This window comes from Cyprinus carpio, chromosome B20, assembly GCF_018340385.1.
Source record: "Cyprinus carpio isolate SPL01 chromosome B20, ASM1834038v1, whole genome shotgun sequence".
NCBI classification, from domain to species: Eukaryota; Metazoa; Chordata; class Actinopteri; order Cypriniformes; family Cyprinidae; genus Cyprinus; species Cyprinus carpio.
Genome location: NC_056616.1, coordinates 14,250,630 through 14,274,919, shown reverse-complemented (window position 1 = coordinate 14,274,919; position 24,290 = coordinate 14,250,630). Strand labels below are relative to the sequence as shown.

Sequence of the window (24,290 nt, the reverse complement as noted above, 5' to 3'; positions counted from 1 at the left end):
CATAGATAGATAGATAGATATACAGACAGACAGACAGTTTTAAAACATAATAGATAGATAGATAGATAGATAGATAGATAGATAGATAGATAGATAGATATACATATAGACATAGATAGACAGACAGACAGACAGACAGACATAGATAGATAGATAGATAGATAGATAGACAGACAGACAGACAGACAGACAGACAGACAGACAGACAGACAGAGATAGATAGATAGATAGATAGATAGATAGATAGATAGATAGATAGATAGATAGATAGATAGATAGATAGATAGATAGATAGATAGATAGATAGACAGACAGACAGGCATACAGAGATAAATACCCAGACAGGCAGATGATAAATAGATAGACATGACAGAAAGATAGACAGACAGAAGAATAGATTAGTGAGTTTAACAAATTTGGCTAAAAAAAAAGGAAATGGTGTTTTGACAGGTTAACATTAGACAATTATAAATAGTATTGAGGGGCCCTAGTGATCAGTTTGTGCAGTATGTACATAGGGGACCTGTGCTCTGCCTCTTCAGTCCATGTGGTCTGAGGCTTTTGTGGCCCTTGATAAGTCTGAGGCTCACTGAGGCCCTGTCCGTAATTCTGTCTTCTCTGTTATTTTCAAAGGAATCATGTTTTCACACCTTTATTTTCTCATTTGCTATATTTGTCTCAGTAGCTGAGACCCATGAACAGCAAACTGCCGTTGTTTTGGAAACCTACGTGTCTAACGTGTGTATCTGACACACTCGCTAACAAATGTACACCTCTATGTGCTTATATTAGCTCTTAGCATTTTGTCACCAGGGCTGCCAGCCTGTTATTTGATCCTGAGGGAGGCCGTTCTTTATTTCTACCGTGTAACTTCTCTAAACATATTCAGAGACTGCATTTTACTCAGGGGTAAACAGCATGTAGTTGTATTTGGAGTACTAAAGTTTGACAACCTCAGCATAAAGCCATAGTTCCCTTTTGAATAAATAGTTCTTTGAATGAATTTTGGACAGGTTTGCAGAAGAGGAACAAGCTACTTTATCAATGAAACAGCCATTGTAGTGGCTCGAAGGTTATCTGTGGACACTAGCCGACACTGATCATCGCTTCCATCAAAAATATATATTCCTGACATGCAATTTAAATGGACCCAAGCAAGTTTTACTGTCTGTGTGTGTCTGATAAGAGAAAGTGTATGCAAAAAGAGTCATGCAACATTTATAATATGTGCAAATGTTCATATTCCATTTCAACTCAAACACACACATGACACAGTTTGTAACACACTTGCCCTGAGAGTACAGATGTGGGTGGCGCTAAGTGTCACTTCTTTCCTATGGGGAGATTTTCCATCAGTCTACATTTCCTCCATTGGTTTGAGGTTTGTTTTGTGCAAAATAAAATCCTAGCAAATCTAATATGAATTCACTATGTGCAGTTAAATTCCAGTGATGCAGTTGTGCATCCCATCTTCTAAAATGGTCTTCTGACAGGTCTGACCACTAGTTAACTCGGTTTGTTGGTTCAACAGTGGTCAGACTTGTGTTGACTGTGATAGTATATCTATGTGTGAATGGATTTATGAGTATGTTAAGTGCATGCATTTTGTAATTGTATGTCATATCCGTGATGTTTTGGGTGAAAACCTGTATAGGGCAGCTGCAATAATGCATTCAATGATTGATTGACATCGGCTGAATTGTGTGTTTGTCTCTGGAAATGAAAAGAATTTGCTCGAGGTGCTTGAGGATTATCATTGCAGGATGTTATGATTCTCTTTATGTTTAAGACAGGAATACCTGTTTTTTTTTCTTAGAGAATGTGATCACAGCCTGTCAATCTGCTCAAGCGTGACTATATATATACTGTATATACATTAAACATCAACATCTGTTCTATGGACAGACAGACAGACAGACAGACAGACATAGATAGATAGACAGACAGACAGACAGAAACTAGATAGATAGATAGATAGATAGATAGATAGATAGATAGATAGATAGATAGATAGATAGATAGATAGATAGATAGATAGATAGATAGATAGGTAGACAGACAGACAGAGACTAGATAGATAGATAGACGTCAGTCCTGCTAAATACAGTTCTGTTCACACCCAGTTGGTTTATAAACAGGAGTGACAACTCTTTTCTGTAATCAAAGTGACTAGCAATCACATCCACGTTTTTAAAGTGACTTGCATCAAACAGGTGTCTTTCACAGCTTTCCCAAGAATATAAAAGGTTGGTTCTCTGATTCAGGGTGTAACTGTTGCAGATCAGCAGCAGAGATCTGCACTCGTTCAGGCATAACATAGTGAGAGTGTGTGTGTCCTGTCTGTTACCATATAAGACTTGCTCATGACTCATGCTGCTTTGTGAACTGCAATGTGGGAAGTCATGATTCATACAAGCTACATTTAATCAACCTCAGCTCAAAATACTCCAGCATGCTTGATCCTCCTCCCCTCCACTCACACACATACACACACGCACACACACACACACACACACACACACACACACACACACACACACACACACACACACACACACACACACACATACACAGGAACGATCAGCTCCCCAGATGCCACCACTCTTGTGTCATTGTGCTTGCAGTGGCCTGAGTTCAAAGTTAGGTTATTTAGATTTCAAACAATATGAACGTTCTTTCAGTGGAATGGTTTTGTTTATCATTGGAATTTCCAGACTATCCCATCATCCCTTGCACTGACATGGTTCTGCTGTGACATCATTCAGAGGTAACGCTGCTTCCATCAGTTCACGTGCTTTCTGTTGTGAAGGCATTTATGACAGGAGTAACTGATTTAATTAATGTGTATGTTCTTTTACATCAAATCTGTGTCCAATACAAGTTTCCTTCGGGACAATAAAGTTTATCTTATAATGAGCTTATAATCAACTGGAATTTAAAAAAAGTAAAAATGTAAAAAGTTTGAAATTTACTTTTTGCTGATGGATTCCATTTTTTTATTATATGTACTTTAAGTATTTTAATAGTATAATATAAATTAATAGTCTTTAATGTTCATAATTTGTATTATATTCATTATTTTACAATATACCATAATATAATATTATAAAACATTTGAAATGAGCTTTTTCCTAATATGTTCTAATTTTGATATTATATTATATTATATTATATTATATTATATTATATTATATTATATTATATTATATTATATTATATTATATTATATTATATTATATTATATTATATTATGTGTAGAGATTTTGACATGCTTGTCTGGGTTTTTTAGAAAATGTTACAAAATATTCAAATATTAGGTTTCAAATTCAGTCATAATCTTAAGCAACTTGCATAAAGTAAACTGATGACCCATGAAAAGAGTAGAGAAGATGTGCTAAATGTCAGTCCTCTGCGATGAGCACATCCCAGAATGTGACCTCTGATTGCCCTGCCGTACAACATGAATGTTTCATATTATAGCCCAGATAAACGCTGTCATCTTGAGTAGAAGCCAGGAAGACATTATGATTTGTTTTTTACTGATTGTTTTTCCTAAATGGCTGATCTCGTGTGTTTAGTATTGAGTTATTCAAAGAGGGTTTTAGTCTGCGTCTACCTCAGAAAATGAGTCTAGTGCAGAGAAGAGTAGTTACAGTGACTCAGAACGATTGATTTCTCTAGCTGCTCTACCAAAAATGCTCTGAAAATATCTGAGGGTCAGTAATATTGTCCATGTGTAGTGTTGTGTTGTTGCTTTTGTTATTTTTACTGTGTTATATGTCTGCAACACGCAGATCCTCAGGCAGTAGGGGTCGTCAGAGATTGATGATGATGGGATCTGGGCTTCTGGCTACCCCAGCTGTACAATAACTCAAGCAAAGCCGTGCCCCCTCTACATTTTCCATTATGAATAAGTCGCACTCACACACAGCTGGCAGTCCCAGTCATGAATAATTAACAATGTCTCAGTGTACTCCAGGAAAGAGAGAGAGAAAGCGATGATGCCTTGCTTTTTCTTTCCCTAGGGGTACAGCACAAGCAGACAATACTATTGATTTCTGCCTGCGCAAGAGGCACTTGAATCCATTTAGAGATTGAGCTTGGCTTAATGAACAAAGGCATGGCTTCATACCTCTACCTTGAACTTTCCACACACAACCAGATCACCATCCTCATATTTGTAAAGATGTTTATTTATGTTGATGACAGTATAAAATATCTGGGCCCTTTATCTAAAGTTATAATATTTCACTTTTTATTAGCCTGCTGTACAATTAAAATTAAAAAAATATATTACCATATGAAAAAATAATGTATATAAAATATATTAATTTTATTTTTACATGTTTATTATATATATTATTTATGATATAATATATAACATTATTTGAAATATAATTAATTAATCAATTTTATGTGATCCAGTGTTATTATCGTTAACTAAAACTAAAACAGTAAACATAATTTTGCAATTGCTTAAAATAAATTAAACATTTACTGAATTAAAATAAACACCTTAAACATTATACAATTTAATTTAAATAATATTATATTTTAAAAAAGCAATATGTCAAATGATTAACCGCAATTAATCCCATACAAATTTTTTTTTTGTTTAATAATATATGTATGCGTAGTGTGTATATTTATTACGTATATATAAATACACACACATTCATGTATATATTTAAAAAAAAATTTATTTTTATATATTTATATATTATTGTTATTTTATTATATTATAAATATATTTATTTATATTATAAATTATATGAATATAAATATAGACGTAAAAATACATGTAAATATTTTCAAAATATATACTTTGTGTGTGTATATAAATACATAAATATACACAGAACACACACATTTATTATGCAAACAAAAACTTTTTATTTTGGATGCGATTAATCGCAATTAATCGTTTGACAGCACTAATTATTAAAATATATATATATTTTTATCAAGTCTAATGTGATCCAGGGTTATTAACTAAAACTAAAACTGTAAAAATAAATAAATAAAGTACAAAAAAATATTTTATTTAATCTAAAATCCATTTTCATTTAGATTAAGTTGAAGTAAAGTAAATAAAATAAAACTAAAAACTGCAACTTGAAGGAAAATTATTTGACCTTAATCTGCAGTGAGGTCATATCTGTGTATCATATACGTCGAATATTCTTATTACGTCTGCTGTGGCTGCCGCTTGTGAAACCGTGTGGTTGGGTTGACTTTTATCTGATAAGCGTGTCTGAAGTATGACTGAAGTGAGCTCAAATAACACTTAGTTGTGTGTTCAGCACAAAAGAGCTCAGTCAGGATGTTAGTCTAGGCTTCCAGGGGCATTATGATATGTCTGCATCGAACAGGCACATTCCCAATCGATACAAAGATCTAATTAACTTCATCACTCCATGCAGGATTCCATGTTATCTTCACGACCGGGAATCAATCAGATCCTATCTTAAACAAAACTGAGCAGCCAAATATGTGAATGCCAGGTATTCCCAACAAGAAGTAAAAACATGTCTTTGTTAAAGGTTTGGGAAATACTATATGCAGCTTTGTGCGTGCAGACGCAGAGGTCACCAGTCATTTATCTGCATGTGGCTGAACTGGAAAGCCCCAATGAAAGAATAAAGAAAATCCCTTCTTCCTGTCCTCTCATTTCTAAGTCTGTTTCTGTTGTTTCACACTCTAGTCACCTGCTTTTTTGCAGTTTTCTGTCTGCTTGTCTCTCTGTCTGTCAGTACCTGTCATCTTCATGTAAATCACTGACAAAACTATTAGTAATACTGAAAGAAGGGTGTTGAATGGAGCGGAAGGCGAGGACAAGCGATTTGGTTTCTTACACTTTCACGAAACCTAGTTCCTCTTGTCAGATGTTTGAAGAGGTATGCCTTTGACCTAAATCTACATGTCAATGCCACTGTGTCCTTATTAGACCTCTGCCATAATGCAAAACACCAGAACTCATTGACCTCTTGCTGACAGCAGGTGCCCTGTGCCATACTTAATGTCTGTGATCATTTGTGAATTATTGTTTCAAGACCCAGCCAAAGTCTAAGAGGCTTTAATTAGTTCTCAGGTAGATTTATTGTGGATGAAACTCTCCTGTGGTCCAGACAAGGGCAGGATAGGAGTTAAGTGTTCTGTGAATGAGCCATTATTAGCTGTATAATAATGATAAGGGTGATGTGAACCGCCCGGTGAAAGAAAGTGAGTAGGCTAGCGGAGTACTAAAAACTACACGGAAAGATGATATTAATATATACACGACCATTCAGGGTTTTTTTTGTGTTGTTGTTGTTGTTGGTTTTTTGGGGTTTTTTTTGTACTCCAAAGGCTGCATTTGTTTGATCAACAATGCGTTAAAAGCAGGAATATTGTGTAATATTATTGAAGTATAAAATAACTGTTTTCTATTTAAATATATATTAAAATGTAATTTATTTCTGTGATGACAAAGTTGAATTTTATAGTCTTCATTGTTACATGATCCTTCAGAAATCATGCTGATTTGGTAATCGGGAAACTTTTATTTTCATTATCGATGCTAAAAACAGTTGCTCTGCTTATTTTGTGGAAACCATCATTCAGTTTTTCAAGATTCTTTGATAAATAGTTTGAAAAAAGTTTGAAAGAACAGCATTTATTTGAAATAAAAATCTTTGCTAAATAAAAGAATTTCTTCCTTTCTTTCTTTCGTTCTTTCTTTCTTTACTGCCCCAACAGTTTGAAATGTAATTTATATAAATATCCTAAATAATGTTTGACTGTATGCAACTAAGATGACAGTGATAAAATGTTTGAATATTATTTTGCATGTTGTCGGGAAAGCAAGAAAAATCTGTATTTGTGCAAACATACTTTGCCCTTTTTGAACTCACTTTTTATTACACAGTACTGTATTCTATATACACAGACAATACAGAGTAATATCTTGGATGTGAGCTCAGATCATCACATTATCAAGCGCTTGGCACCCACACGAAATCTAGACTTCAGCTTCTGCATAAATGATGAAATTGAAACAAATTTAGAGGGAAAGTGGAAATTTTCTTATAATAAAAAGTGAGCTGGTAAAGTCTCTTGACCTTTAAGAAAGAAAAAGGTGCATTCCTCTCAAGTGCGTAGGAGAGCCACACAGAGAAATGATAGACTGATTATGTTTGGCACTAATGAAGCATGATTATGTATCCTGGATATGCAGTTAGCATTGAGAATAGTAATTGCATTCCATTAGGAACATCACACTGAAAGTATTTGTATAAAGTCGTGTTATTCTTATCAAGAGCTTATGACATGTGATTGTCCAAGGTTAAGGTTTTCTACATATATAGATCTATTTGATGAAGCTTGGAATTAGGGCTGTGCGATATATCTAACGATATAATCATGCACATCTAGTCAGTAAAGCCGGTTCCCTGATTAGCGCTAAATCGCCATCACCTGCTTTCAAATGGACCGGCATTTAATAGACAGAGCCGTAGATCACTGACAAGCTACGCAATATCGGGTTCATTATCGCAGATGTATCGCCTGTAGAAGTAATGGTTCACCCCTTAAATCCGATAAAAAAACTGTATCATACATGTGGCATAGTATAAACAAAAAACACTTAGTAAGCCATACTCTGCCAGAGGCTTGTTTACTCCAACCGCACCCAATAATAATTTCTTTTCTCTCTGTGCACAGATTAATGCACTTTGCCTAGCACTAAATAAGCTTATTAGTTCTTCATTTGATCTTAATCAAAGAGACCTACAGGATCAATAGTAATGAGTGGAATGAATGCGTGATGCACACTTAGATTATCATTTTGGAAACACCCACAAGCCTTTGATGTTGTTTTATGCACCAGTTTTGCATGCACAACTGGAAAAGAGCTATTGCGGCTGAGGAGGCAAGTGGATGATCTCCTTCAGACAAGCACACTCAGTGCCTGGAGAGAACCACAGTGACTTTCCTTTGAGGGACTGAAGTACCATTTACCTTTATTACTGTAGTCAAAAGTGTGTCTGATGGAAAAAAATCCATCTTCTGTCAACTACTGTAAGTAAATAATCGAGAACAACAACAGCCTGTGGCTTGTGAGAAGGTCCAGAGAGGACTGTTCCCGCACTGCTGCATGAGAGTCTAAATGAAAATCTGTAGCCAGTGGGTAATTGTTTCAACAAAGCAGAGGAATTATACTCATTCCACGTGCTTGTCTTTACACATTACCCTCTATAACAAGAGCTATTTACTAGGATTCCTACCCAATTAGGACAAATAATTCTAGCAGAGCTGTTAGAGTCCAGTGCAGTAACAGTCGAGACCGTCCTCTGCCGCAGATGAACACTCTATCAAACGCTGCTCTAAATGTCCATTATTGTCATTCAGGCCCACTGAGACAGAACCATTAAAAGGGCTCCATTAGTGAGTGTGCACTTTTGTCAGCGTATGCGCATGTGGAATAGAAGGATTAGTCATAGAGGCTGATGATTAATACCCAGCAGAGCTGGAATGTAATGAGCCATTAAGTCTGTTTCAGTGTCAGAGGGTTGAAGGAAATGTACTACTGAATGGAAGTCACAGATCACAAGCCTGTACGAGATTGCATGTGTGTGCACGTTTGTCTTTTTGTGTGTTTGGCCATGTGTGTACTAAAGGTAAATGGGCTTTTAACAGGTAATAGCTGATAATTAGCTACTGGTGGAAAGCAAACCTGTCAAACTGCAGGTTTAGTTGATTGGTGTCATCACATGTAAAACCGCTACCTAGTTCATTGGATCATTTGCTGAAATGAGAGAGTTGAATGTAAATCTATATCGTGCTAGGATTTAGCGTGAGGATTAGCATAAAGCAAATCAGTTGCTTTTAACACTTCATCTGCAGTAATAATAAAATGAGTGCTGGTAATGATGATGCAATCTGCCATGCTAGTAACTGCTGCTAATGTTGACTACATAAGTGGAATGAGTCTGTTGAGTGGCCAGCAATTTTGGAAAGGTGTCATAGCACTTGCCTTAGAAAAAAATGTGTATGCTAACACTGTTTTACTGTAAAACCATCACAAATCAATGTAAGTTATAATTATTCAAGTAAAATAAATAATTGTTTCTTTTTGTGATGCCAAAGCTAAAGTCTTCAGTGTCACATGATCCTTCAGAAATCATTCTAATATGCTGATTTGGTGTTTTAATTAGCCTTGCTGAATAAAAATATTAACACATAACACACATAAATTAAGCAATGTGACAATGCTCTTTAATAGTCACTGAATGTCACTCAGTCTGTCAGTGTAGCTGTTTATACTGTATAGTAAATATCTTATTTACATTGTGTTTACATCTTGTTGTTTTACAGTGGAAACATGCACGTTTTTAAAAGAACGACAGTAGATCTAAATCAATGCTGTAACTGAATGTTTCCATGATTAATTCATGACTAATTGTAATCTTGATCATTTTTCTGATTCATCGTGTTACCCCTTGTAGTAACAGTCTGTGGTATCAAGTGTATTTAGAGCTCTATCTGTGTGGAAACTATGATTTTAGTAAGGGGTGTTTATGGAGATGGTCACAGGTGAGTTGAGTGTTTTCTGTTGATGTAGCAGCGCAGGTGGCTTTATTCTGTCAGAAGCGTTCTGCTCAACAGCAGAGAATGTCTATGGAGACGGGGAGGAGAACACACATCACAGAGCACATCATATGCTGTCGCCCCCCTAAACCGCCATGTCAGGCTTTCCTGCAGAGTGCAAGAGCACAGCTGCAAACCCATTCCACACGTAGCATGCACCTCTATCAGGACTGAATCTGAGCTGTTGTTTACTGATGTTAGCTGAGATATTTAAACGAGTTTAAAGGTTGACAGACATGGAAACACCCAGCTCTGCTTTGTTGGCATAGTGAAGCTGTAAAGAAGGCCTCTCATGGTTTTGTTTATTTTTAGAGTCTCAAATGAGTTCGCCTGAAATCTGAAGCCAAGTGAAGAATGTTTGAGTGCTAATTATAAGGACATTAGGTCAGTGTCCTTTATATCAGGAAAATTACTGCTTTGCTCAGAGTGGTCAAACGACCACAAGACATAAATAGACTAAGAAGTGCTTCAATTAAAGATAAATTTAATCATGTAGATGCATTCTTCAGCAACTGAAGCGATGTTTGACTTGTGAATTGAATTGTTCTTCTGCAACACAGCCTCTACCATACCCACATTTTCACAAATTTCAAAAATGTACCTACACATATACAATTCACTTTAGTGTAGGAAAAAACAACTACTTTTATTATTTTTAACACAAAATATGACTGCACACTACTGTATTATGAACACTTTTACCATAGAATGTGATTTGTAAACTAATACATATTGACGTTTACATCTTCACAAGCAGTTCCATATCTATGGGATTTCTGATGTAGTAAACTTGCTCAGCAGCTCCTCTGGTACAGCTTTACACTTGCAATGCATAGCACATTTTTCCTTTGAGTCCTTTGAAACATGATTGACAGCACTTCATAAATGAGCTCAAAGACTTGTAGAAGAATGCTAAAATGACATTGTTTTGGCAAATCTCATGTTTGCTTTTGTTAAGTTTAGGTTTAGGGTAAAGTTTAGTATAGGTGGTATATTATTTTCAAATGCATTCAAATTGCATTTAACGCCACTTATCAGACATTTATTTTCTGAAGTGCCAAGATATGTACAACCAATGTAATAAAACACTGCCAGATTCTGTCCCAATTTGTTTTAGATAAAACTGAACACGCGTTAAGCATGACTGACTTGACATTTCACTTTGAAAGTGTTGCAAAACATGCAAGAATATCATTTTGCAGAAAGATTGCCACAGGTACATTTCTCCAACAAGCTTGGGTTGTTATTTTGAGTCGGATCTTTGAGTGAATCAGCTGTAACTGTCCGCCACACAATTCATTCACAAATCAGTCTGAAATCAGGTTCTAAATTCAGCACAGATCTCAGGTTAAACACATAGTCCTGTTTCCATCGGAACACTTTGAGGAGACAATTCAGTTTGAAGATGTTGTTTATGCCAGTGATTAACCAAGTCTGCATTGCCTATTAAAAAGTTGGATGCACAATCATTTGTCTTTGTCTCGGGGGTGTTCGTCTCTGAAAGTGAGACTTCATACTCAGTCTAATCGACTGGTTTTAGATTAGTCTCAGTGCTCTGGTATTCTTCCAGCCCCTGGAGCAGGAAAAAGTAGAACGCCAGCAACAGCTGTAGGAAACCCATCATGGAGCTCTGCTTTTGATGTGTGTGGGAGTGTTCCTCGCAAAACCAGTTAGCTGCCATGCTTAACAAGATTGAGAAAGGCCTGCAGAATAAAAGAAGAAAGGGAATGGAGAGAAAGAATGAGACGTAACACAAACCTCTTGCATCCCTCAGCAGTTCTAATCGGTAACACGGCCGAGAGTAGTCATTTGTGGAGAGTTTGTGCGCATATGCATCATCCTTTTGTGCACACAGTGCACACATCTGAAAATCCCAGCATGGAAAGAAAGCACATTCCAATTTTGAAATAGTGTGTTTGGCATCTTATGAACCTTGCAACCACATCTGGAAACACACAGGTCATTATCCACCAAAGGCAGCATAGAAAACATATTTAGAGCGAGGAAAGGAAACAAAATGAAAAACAATAATTGGAGGGACTTTTGCTGTAAATGTCTGGGAATGTCGGACACAAATTTGCTTATACTTAGGTATAGTTCAGTCAAATTTCACAGTTGGAATCAGTGTTTCCTGCACTACTTTTCAGCAGTGGCAATCCCCCGCTGCTGAGACATGACAAAATAACTCATAATTGACCTGAGACGTAGATGATCGTTTTGCAGTCTGTACTGAATGTGATGCAATAAAAAGACCATGTGCTGTTTTATAATGCAGAGAATGTGTATTTTAATGGTGCCGTCCCTATGGACTGTGCTGTCAACAACATACAATGCAACCAGCGCATTCAAATTCAACAACAACTCTTATAAACCAGTTCTTTAATCGTGAATCAAAAACAAACTAAACTTCTAGCACTGAATGTTTCTGATTCGCTAAAAAGAACCAGTTCATAAGAATCATTATTTCATCAGAATCAGACTAAACAGCTTGTGCTCTATGTTTCCTGATGTACTGATTCTTATGAACTGCATGGTTCTTTTTAGCAAAGAAAAAAGATACAGCACAGTCAGTAGCTATGTTTCCATCACCATGTTTTTATGCGCATTTTGAAGTATCGAATGAGAAACGAGTGATGAATACACCACTTGCAAAAAAGTTTTTACGCTCGCTTGAGGTGGTTTTGACTTGTGCGAAAAGGACTTGTGGGAATAATGGGAGATTGAAATGCATTTGCCAAATAAATTCCTTCATGCCCATCTAAAAAGTTAATGTGACTTTGCACTATGGGATGGCAAAACCTGAGTAACCAGTGGACCGATCTCATTCCACAGCATCTGAAATGTTGTTATGGCCATTATGAAATGCCCAAGCAAAGTCTGTCGTCTGTATATTTCTGTATAATTGCCTCCCAGAACTGTTACATTCTGGCATGCATGAAAACAATGACCAAATTTATTTTATTTTGTCTGCTTGCACAGGTGCAAGTAACATATTATATATGAAAATTATTATATTCAGTGCCTTCTACTTTTTTAGTAATATATATTGGAACACACATATAGTGGAAACAGTGCTTATTTTTTGTATTATTTTATTGTATTATTATTTGTAACTTTGAATGGAATCCTGGCTAATGTAACCTGATTCCCAAATTAATGGCTCTTATGCAAAGGCTCTTTGTGGCAGACAAATGCATTAAATAAACTTAATAAAATTAACAATAACAAAAATGATTCTTTGCTTCATAAGGATGTGATTGGTGCTTTGCACAGCCACAGATGCATTACAGCCACTCTCTACCCATCTTTGTCTTTTGTTTTCTTCCTTTTCATGGTAACCACAGTGTCCCTCCCACACACACGCACATATACGCATGCACACTCACACACTGCAGTATAGGATCTCTTAACCCACATGCCGTGTGGTTTAATTTTCTCGGAGAGTAAGTGAGAGAGATAAGAAAGAGAAAGAAAGAAAGACAGGGAGGCGTTGGGCCCACTGATTCCATTCTCTTAGTTAAGGAGTTTCCATTGGCACACAGCCATTTCCAATGACCAAGGACTACTTTCTGTTTTTACGTTTTAATTTGGGCAGCAGTAAACCGTCAGCGTTCGTCAAGGCTCACAGCTTCTACACGCTCGCTCTGATTGAAGGAGCCTTTCGACAGTAACCACCACATGCAACCTGCTGTGAATGGAGTCCAGCTTTGAGGGCTTGCGCCTGTCTGCATCGTCTGTATGGAGTACACAAACTGCCTCTTTTGCCCAGTCAGGAGTTAAATCAAGATGACAAGGGTAAGAAATTTCAGGCCTGTGTCTCTGCGGGTCAGAGTTTGCCTAAGGTGCAGTCAGTGGTGGTTGTGGGAGCAGGGAGGAGCGCTGGCTGCACAACCCTCACCACAGCGGGGCAGACAGGGGCAGCCCTGGCTTCGGGAGGGATGGAAAGAGCAGCGTTGGCTGCCACTGGAGCTCTGTAGGAATTGTTTAGTCATGCACCGATCATTCCGCGAGCAGAAGTTGGCCCCGGACAACTTAAATAGCTCAGTGTGTTGTGGAAAAGACTGCTGGCAGAGACTGAAAGTAGAGATTGTGTAGTTTCAAAAGCAGTTTAAATCTGCCTGATTCAGAGCTTAAGCATCCTCTCTTTCTGTGTGTCTTTTCACGCTGTGCTTAACCTTGGTTTATAAGCTTTTTAAAGGCACTTTAACCCTGGGCAATGCAACATTCACACTTGTAATTTCTTTCAAAAGCTTCTGACGATGTGCTGCAAATCTGTGCCACAAAGTACCATGGCTTTTTGGAAAAGGTAGCATGAATCATGAATGTACAATGGTACTACCTTTTTTAACTTTAACCATGGTTCTTTCATGTTTTTGAGCATGTACTGTCGTATTCTTGGAAGTACCTTGGAGTTAGTATGGTATATATCAAAGCGTCTACTGTATTATATTATATTATGTTATGTTATATCATATCATATCATATCACATTAATTATATTAATCAATTATTTAATAAAATAACATAAAAAGGGTCGCAATAATTATGCCAATATAAACCAGTGTTATTTTGCTATTATTTACATGTATTAATATTTTGAATTAGCTTTTATTTTTATATTTTCAGTGTATTTTCATGTCCATTTTTAAAAAATAACAACAACACTGATGTAAACCATGTAGAGTTATATTTTCGAGATATTGTATCATCAATCAATCATAAACTACACAGTGCTTACCTTATTAATTATGCATGCGCTTTTCATCAAACCTTTACATACTATTTAGTTCCCAACTGAGGGGGAAAAAATTTAAATGTTAAATGGTGGGACAACACAAACAGTAGTACAAATATTGTAATTTTTTTATTTATATATTTTTTTTTATTATTATATACTGTATTTTTGTTTAGTAATATGTGACCCTGGACCACAAAACCAGTTTTAAGTGTCAATTTTTCAAAATTGACATTTATACATAATCTGAAAGCTGAATAAATAAGCTCCACATTGATGTATGGTTTATTAGGATCTGACAATATTTGCCGAGATACAACTATTTGAAAATCTGGAATCTGAGGGTGCAAAAAATCTTAATACTGAGAAAATCGCCTTTGAAGTTGTCCAAATGAATTTTTAACAATGCATGTTACTAATCAAAAATTCATTTTTATATACATTTACGGTAGGAAATTTACAAAATATCTTCATGGAACATGATCTTTACTTAATATCCTAATGATTTTTGGCATAAAAGAAAAATCTATAATTTTGACCCATACAATGTTTTTTTGGCTATTGCTAAAAATATACCCCAGCGACTTAAGACTGGTTTTGTGGTCCGGGGTCACATATAGGTCATGTGCCCATGGCAAGTTGGATTCATCTTAAGTTATTGACCTTATACTAGAGTCTGAAACAAGATAACCTAGGTTTGCATTTACCTAGAGTTTAGCATCTCCCTGTTTAACAATTTCAAGTGTGAAAAGCCCATCTCTCTCTCCGTTCTTTCTAAACGAACGGATTTGCCTGGCCTGTTATACGTTCAGAGAACATATGCACACCTTGCCAATATTGCAAATAAAATTCCTTAAGAGGATCATAAGGTTATGCTTTATGCTGAGGTCTGCTCCTGACTCGTCATATTCAATCTGCACTTATTCAAATCAGCAGCAGGGCTGAATGCTAATTTGAAGTTAGTGATATTCACTTGGCAGCCAGAAGGCAGCCCATCCAACGAGAATCCCTGATGAGATTAAATGTGTCGGAGTCATTGAGAGGAGCGATTGTCAAAGGGTTCTGATACAGGACGTGGGGTACGGGGGCAGGACACGTTTGTGTACACAGAGTTGATCCAGAATCCAGAGACACTTAAGCCCCTAATCACACATGCACCGGTTGAGCTGCTTTGATGGGTGAAATAAGGGGAAAGGAAAAGGAATAAGAGCTCAAGGTAATCTTTGTGACTGGATGTCTGAAGATCGCATGTGCCAATATCTCTCTGTGTGCCTCCTACGTAAGAACCGATAGCAGAGACCCCACTGTTTTGACAGCTAAATCACCTTCCCCAGCTAATCCACCACTGTGTGTGCGCACATAGGATCATTGTTTAAAGTGTGAATGCATACCTGTTTACATGGGGGTGTATGTTAAATGAGTGAGTGTGAATACTGCCACAGCAGATGATCCCCGCTCTGGTTGTGTGGGAGGGTTTGGGGCTTTGTTTGTGCTGTTTTGCTTTGTGTGTGGTTATGTGTTTACTTGCTGTAGGTGGCATCTTTGAGGAGGTGGTCACGGTGAGATAGTTCAACCTTGTTGCCAGATGCAAAACAAAGAGTTTTTGGTGAAGTTTCTGTTGATTAGCATTTTTAATGCATAAGTATTATGAATTAGCAATAAATTACCATTTTATAGCATTTATTAATCTAGGTTAATGTTAAGTTATATTTATTAAATATATATAATTTATTCATAATACATTAATGTAACATTTCATGTTAGCTATTGTATTAGCTATTGTTAAAAAAAGTAAAAATATAAATATTTTTTTTAATAATGTAAATAAGTGTTCTTATAAATTAAAAAATACACCACCCATAGAATTTGCATAATTGCAATAAAAAGCAGTGTTAAATGATATTATGTGTGTGTGAAAGAGATATGCATATATACACACACAAGTAAATGATTTGCATGTTTGTGCAAAACAGCTGGTCATTATATTATTAGCACATTATTATATTATTCACAGCATACCATATTTTAGTCACATTTTATTTCATGAATCACACTTGTGGCCACTTCAATCCTTGTCCTATCTAGATTCATAATACATCATAATACAGTCTTATCTTAACTTAAGACTTAAAACAGGAAGTTTCTGTAATAAGGCCTCATTAGGGTAAAAAAACAAAAAACAAAACACAAGAATCTGAGAATGTTAGTAGATGATTGTGACTTACAAGCAAGATCTGAGAAGTGTTTGCAATGAAAACACAAGCCCTTCCGTTGTTATTAGAGCATGTCTTTGATTTCATTAGCTTAAATGACATATAAGATAGAATGACTGTTCTTGCGATTTCAACCAGTTTGCAGTTGTCTTGTAGCTCCTTTCCTCTCTAGCTCATTGTATTTCCTCTCCAAACTCAGTTGTGCTTACATTTGGGGTTTAGAGAGTTCATTTCAGACCAGGTTTTTGTTGCACTTCTGCTGTCACCTGGATGACATAAGTTGACCCGTCTATGTCTGTCTGTCTGTTTCTGCGCAGGGTGTGAGCGGTATGTCCGTGGATGAGAAGTCTGAAGCTCCCATGTACGTGTATGAGTCGACAGTGCACTGTACCAACATCCTGCTGGGTCTGAATGAGCAGCGGAAGCAGGGCCTGCTCTGTGATGTGACCGTGCTGGTGGAGGGGAAGGAGTTCCGCGCGCACAGGGCTGTCCTAGCAGCCTGCAGCGAGTACTTCCTACAGGGGTTCGTCACCCAAAGTGACAATGAACTGGTTCTCAGCATGCCAGAGGAGGTATGGATAAACACATTTTTATCATGCACATTAATGATCCAATAAATTACTGAGAGGCTGCCAGGTCACTGGTGAATACACTACCATTCAAAAGTTTTGGGTCAGTAATATTTTTTAAGCAATATTTTTATTTAGCAAGCATGCTGTTAATTGATCAAAAGTGACTGAAAGAAATTAATAATGTAATGTTATACAATTTTCTATTCATCAAAGAATTCTAAAAAATATATCAAGTTTTCCTTAAAAATATTAAGCAGTACAGCTGTTTCAACATATAATTCAATTGATTTAAAAATATATATATTAAAATAAGTTATTTTACAATATTACTGTTTTACTGTAATTTTACAGTCAATTAGACTTATTTCAAAATACATTACAAAATCATTAGAAAAATCTTACAGACCCCAAACCTTTAAATAATATTGTATGTTTTAGGTGGGCCTCACAACATAGCATTTGAGTATTGCTAGTAAAAATAGTAAAAAACAAAAAAAAAATCCATGGTTTTTCATGCATCACTTTTCCAGTATACTAACATCATGATGTACAGTAAAGCATGACTATAATCATCACTCATCACCTGTCTACCTACCATATGGCAGCGGCCATTATTTTTCTCATCTTTATGAGCAAAACCGTGTCTCTCTAACACACACTCATACACCTACATGAGCAGTAGTTTGTCTTCTCTCACAGCCCAAAATGCACATTTAATGAACTAGCATCTGTTACATTAACCCTCCATCATGAATCTAAAATTAAGATGCAAAGTTTCTCGAAAGCAAAGCGTTAGCATAACAAGTGGATGCATTTATTATACTTTCTATTATGTAGCTGAGTAAGAACATAGTGTGATTTTAATGAGACGTACTTTAGCAATTATAGTGTTTTAATGACGTTTAAAGTTCATATCAACTAAACAAAAACAAGGCAGAGATTTCAATGAAAGTAAAGTTAGCAAACTAGTAAGCATATAGCAAGCAATACATATAGCTATTAGTAAACAGAGCAAAACTATGAAGATTTTTTTAAACAAGACTTAGTTGTGACAATTTCAGATTTGAAAATTGTCTGAAGTGACAAGCATTATTACTTGTAATTTTAGCCCATTAATGGATTAGAGAATTGAATATTATATAGGGCAACAGTTGGGTTCTGGAAGTAAAAAAAAAAAAAACATTTAGCATAGGGAAATAGATTTGTAACAATAAATTAACAGACCTATACTGTGGCCTACGAGGTTGTTTAAGGTGCCAGTCCATATTGTTTCAATATATTTTTTAATATAATCATCTTTAGCATAGGAAATTGCTAGTGAAAAACTACATTTCCCATGGTTCTGCACTGAAATCTCCACCAATTAGAATTAAAGCAGAAAATCATGCCAGAGAACCACTCCCATAAAACACTGTGAATTTCCCTGTGGTCTTTGTATACTGTACATATTGCAATAGACGGAAATTACATGGTTTAATTTTATATAATTGCTTCCTTCAAATCAATATGTTTTTAATTCATTCAGAATTTAATTATCATTATATTATAGTGGGATTATAGTTTTTAACCTTGTTAAAACCATCTTTTTGTACAATTTTTGAATACATTTGTGCTTTAAATCAAAGTTTGTAATGTTGTGATTGATCTTATTGCTGATTGGTTTGGTTCTTGGCTAATAATCATTTCACAAAGACTTTTAAAAACCCTATGGGACAGATAAATGAGGAAAATACTTCTGAATCAAAGGCTTCTGCAGTCTTCCTCTAGGTGTGTTAAAGTACGATTATGATGTGAGTTTCAATGGAACTGAACAATTCAAATTGTGGTCTAAGGTGTGCTAAGATTTTGTGGTTGCTGTACACATTAGCACAGAAATGCACATACACACACCCCTGCTTTCCGGACTCTGGAGCGATTGAGTTTTCCACAGAGGTGTTAATGTGGCATAAGAACACCTCCAGTCATGTATTCACACCTCCGCTCATACATTCACTATCTTGTGAGCACGCACATGCACATCTTCAAGTGGGACACTTGTAACACATGGGACGTGTGGTTGAAAGTGGAATATGACCAGTGATGATATTGTTAACAATTAAAATGTGTTTCATTGAAATACAGCTGAAATGAAACATGAATATGAAGTTAAAAAGTAAACTTAAAACTGAAATTAGAATTAGAAATTTTGCAATGAAACTGAAATAAGTTGAAGTGCTAAAATTACTAAAACAGAAATTAAAATACTTTCTAAGCTGTATAAAAATATTTTTTGAAAATAATAAAAATGACAACCGCACATAACAAAATTACTAAAACTTTAACATTGAAATGAAGACTGAAAATAAAAAATAGATGCTAATTTAAAATATTAATAAGTACTATTATAGAATATACACTGGCTACGACCACATTATTGTTGAGATGTATTTATTATTTATTATATGCCAGTCGAAGAGTGTTGGCATTGCCTTTCTGTCATTGAGGAATGTTAAAAATAAGGAAGCGATATGTTGACAGGTTTGTTTGTGCAGAATTGTGATTTAATATGATTTAAAGGAGTTATAGAGACTTCCAACAAAATGAAACGCTTCATTCACATCTTGCCTCCTTCATCAATTATTCATCAGTCTTTCACTCTGATAGTCAAGTGTGAGTGTGAACGAGGAGAGAATTACATCGAAAGATTAAAAAAAGAGCCTATCTTCACCTCAGATGTGACAGAAAATGTGTTACTGTCTCTTACTATTAATAGCGGTAAATGTCACGCATATTCCAGATAAGTTTAATTTAATGCTTTTTTTTTCAACAGCAGAAAATCGAGGCGCATTTCATATTTCAGTTACAGAGCCTCTGTTGTTTTGTAATATGATGAATGATTTGTTTTGTCATGTTGATTCAGAGTCTGCAGCTCTTGAAAGTCTCAGGCGGTGTGTCTGCTGTGCCGTAAGTGTGTGTAGACTTTGTGCTCTGTGTGTCGCACACATTCGCAGCAGCATCCAGTGATTTGGTTTGCTGAACATCGCCCCCTATATGTCTCAAGAGGCAAGTGACGGTGGAGAAGAACGGGAGGGGGTTTAAGCTGAGGTGGGGGTGTGCTGGAGGGGTGGTTGATGAAAAAAAATTCACTGCAGATGAAATGTGAAACAAAGAGCACCGCCACCTCCTTCTCTTCCCCTCCGCAACACCCCCCACATCCACCCCACCCCTCCCAGATGACCTTGTTATTGTTGAGTCGTGGGGACCGCATCGGGTTAGTGACATCATCTGTGTTAGCCAGGGAATGTTGAGCAGAGAGAGAGAGGTCCTTAATCGGCTCTTTGTTGGGAATCAGATCATGAAGAGAGACAGAAAAACAGCCTCCCCCTCAACCCCCTGCGGAGATGAAGAAACCCTGAAACCCTGTATTAGACTACCAAGATTCCGATACCAAGATATCCATGAAAAATGTACTGTCTGCAGTGTCTTTATACAAATAGATTTTCTTTAAAGCTTTTTAATGCCTAAAAAATAGAACTTAATGATACACAGGACGATTTTTATGTCTTGAGTGTGATTATCAGGTTAATTTGGTTATTATGCTAGTAGTGGTTATTATTTGGCTTTCATATTAAAGGTTGTGCTTTGATGATGGTCTTGGATTCCCTCCAGCCACAGTCATTATGAGAGAAAACCGCATGTTAGATCAGTGCTTCTCAACTGCTTCTGCTCCTTTATAGATTTTATATTGGATAACGAATGGCAACCAACAAATTGTTATTGTACAAAATTGACTCTGAATATTTAAAATGTATTACTGAAGAAGGCTCAACAATATGCAAAATTATTAATATGATATAGACAGAGTAATTTATCATTCATTTGCCAGCCTAATGCATGGAATAAACTCTGGGCCAAAGTGACAGATGAGTTTGCACCAAAATACCATACAGTTTCTACTTCTCCAATAAATGATACTAAAAGCTTTTTCTCCCTTTTTACATTGATAAGCCTGTTTTACTATGGAAGCTTATTTGCATGAATTCCATATATGATTAGCTGCATTTTATTATTTGTTTTTAGATGTATGCAACCCATTTTGAGGTCATAACCAGACACAGTAACAGGAGAAGGTGAACCACTCATATAAAATGAATAGAAGTTGAGCTAATGTAGAGAATAGAGCTCAGTTTGGCAGATGTAGAAATTAAAGTCCTTTCAGTTAAATAATAATAATAATAGTATAAAAAAATTATACTAAAAAATGTATATAGCTATCTATCCATCCATCCAGAACACACATACACATCTTAAACACTTTCAGAAATTTTGGTCTGCACTTGTATTGTATAGTGTTGGTAAACTGCTAATTAACTGCATAAAAAAATAACTGCCAAGGGGTGTTACCAAGATAGCTGCCAGGACTTTGGCTTAAGGTCCGCTGCGCTAGATGCACAGACGGGTGTGAATTGGCCTTATTAACTGGCGCTTTAGGAGTTGAGCGCTGTCAGCATCCAGTCTGAATGGCCATCCGTCACATGATGAAACCGTGTGTAAGTGTTAGGTTTGTCAGTTTATATATGACCCAGATATTTGCTTTCAGTTCGTTCTTCATCTGTAGACATAGTTCAACATAAAAAGTATTAGTGTGACTAATTTTCAAAGGAAGTTGATTCACCACTCTCTTCCTGTATTATATTCCTTAATCATGTAATTTGCCTTACCATTGTAACCTCTGCTGATTCAAGTGATTCTTTCTTCTGTATTATTCTGTGACACCACCTAATGGCTCAGGATTTCATCCCAGTTTCTTCTCTGTCTGTTATCTTTTTTTCACAGCTACTGTTGTGACTCATGCATTACTTTTAAGAGTGGCCTTAAGGCTGTCTTATAATAAAACCATCATTCAGCATCTGTACCATATAAATTCATCATTCTGATTTGTCAATTGCGCCATCCAGCTGTCTGGTATTTTTAATAAAGTGCAGCAGTCAAGTACCAGAAGTAAATATCTCTTTCAATTTCTCCACAGGGAAACTGATTTTGAATGCTAACTTTTAAACCTTCAAAAGCACACTTACTGTGAGCTACAAGACTGTTAATCGATGTAAGGTTTTGATGAAACCATCAGCACAGATTATTTCAACTTTGATTTTGTTTTAAATGATGGTGTTGAACAGCAGATTTCCTGTTAAAAACTACATTACCCATGATTCTGCAGGAAAAAAATCTGCATTTGAAGTGCTTCGTGGGATTGTAGTTCTTTACCTCATTAATATATTAAGTACACAAACTTGTTTTTGACTTTTTTTTTAAATACTTTTTTGCCTCAAATCAAAGTTTGTAATGTGATTCACCTCGTAGCTGATGGTTTAATTGACTTTATTTTAAAATTTCTATGAAAAAAAGAAGGTAAAAATACTTCCATAACCGAGGAGGCTGAAAGATTTGGCTTGCTATTTCACTCTATTTCCTAATGTTCACCATCATCCATGGCAACTCTATATATAATTCTGCTCATCCGGGTAAATGAAAGTGGTGCTACTTTCAATTTCTTTCGTTTCGCACCGCAGATTCGCACGCTCCTGTTGCATACAAATGCTACTTGCGCCATCTTGTGTCTCAGTTATTTTGAAAATTATTTCAGAAGACTTCTGTTTTTATTCTTACTGTAATATTGCTGCAGTGTTGGCCCAGAGCTCAAATTACTCCGCTCGTCCAAGTTTCGACTTCGTTGTACATTGTAATGGACTACTTTGTTCTTAGTGGGAGCTTTTAGACAACATAAAACAAATGCTTGAAGAGTACTAATCCATGTATTTGGTGAATAGCCATATAGCACATGAGATAAAGCCCATCATTACTGCAAGAATCTTCTGCAGAGAACTGTACAACGTACCTGTTTTTGCGTTTTTGAGCACAATTTATTTTAATGCAGTACTTCAGAGCTTGATTGAACTTGACTATTGATGTATACCAGAGAGTATGTGTGTGTGGTGTGGTATTTATGAGTGTGTGTATGCATACTTGAGTCCCGCAGCTGTGCTCTGCAGCTGTGTCACTGTGATTCAGCATTGCTTTAGACAGCCAGCGTCAGTCTGTGTCTGTATGTTTATGTATGTCTGTCTCGGCGACTCTGATTCAGCACTAGTCTGTACAGTGACCTCAAACCACCTCCTGTTATAAAGTTTACAGTTTTGTGAATAGCAACCACATGCGATTCGGCACCATTGCAAATCTCTCAAACCCCAACACACACGTACACTGCAAAACACATATCTAAACACACCCCATACTGCTGTGAATTGCAAAATATCCTCATTCCTCCAAACACTAGCTCTGAGAAACTGTATTTCTGAAGGGCCTGTTGGGAGGGTCACTTTGGATTGCTGAATTTAAAGAGATTTCCTTCCTTTGTTTAGCAAGTTTGGTGTTCCTTCAGTGTTTTGTCCAGTAATATGATATATAGTGACAAGTTAATTGTTCCTAATAAGCAGTAGCTAAATCATTAAAGGTTAAGTAATTTTACTTTTTACTTTTATAAATGTTAAGGTAACACTTTTCATTAATATTTTGGATGCATTAGGTATCTTGATGAATTAACAAAGAACAAAATCTAAATTTTGAGCTCAGTAAGTTCTTTTTTTTTAATAATTGAACAAGGATGGATTAAATTGATCAAAATGAACAGTAAAGACATTTATAATGTTAAAAAGAGATAAGAAAGAAATCTCAGATATCACAGAATCATGAACAAATGAAACCTTTCAGGAAAAAAAAAACTTTTCTAAAAAATATTAAGCAGAACAACTTTCAAAACTGATATTAATAAGAAATGTTTCTTGAGCAACAAATCAGCATATCAGAATGATTTCTGAAAGATCACGTGACACTATAGACTGGAGTAATTACTGCTGAAAATTCAGCTTTGCCATCACACATGTGAACATATATTAAAAAAGAAAAGTGTTTTTTAATTGTAATATTTTACAATATTGCTATTTTTACTGATACTTCTTTCAAAACATAAAAAATAGCACCAACCTCAAACTTTTTAACAGTAGTAGTTTGACAGCATTTATTGATCTTGGGTAATGTTGATATACATAAACTTATATATTAATTTTTATAACATTTAAATTAGAATAAATGAACATAAGCTGGATAT

General features: G+C 35.9%; 1 protein-coding gene across 3 annotated transcripts in view; it reads left to right on the top strand.

Moving 5' to 3' along the window:
- bach2b (BTB and CNC homology 1, basic leucine zipper transcription factor 2b) overlaps positions 1–24,290 on the top strand; it is a 96,554-nt gene that overhangs the window by 48,870 nt on the left and 23,394 nt on the right. For 2 of the 3 annotated variants that reach the window (XM_042746790.1, XM_042746788.1), the window contains one exon: positions 16,892–17,146. In XM_042746790.1, the coding sequence (XP_042602724.1) occupies positions 16,904–17,146 (243 nt within the window). In that variant the 5' untranslated portion in view covers positions 16,892–16,903. Of the gene's footprint in view, positions 1–11,677; positions 13,423–16,891; positions 17,147–24,290 lie in introns of those variants that run through there. The other variant, XM_042746789.1, reaches the window with a different exon arrangement.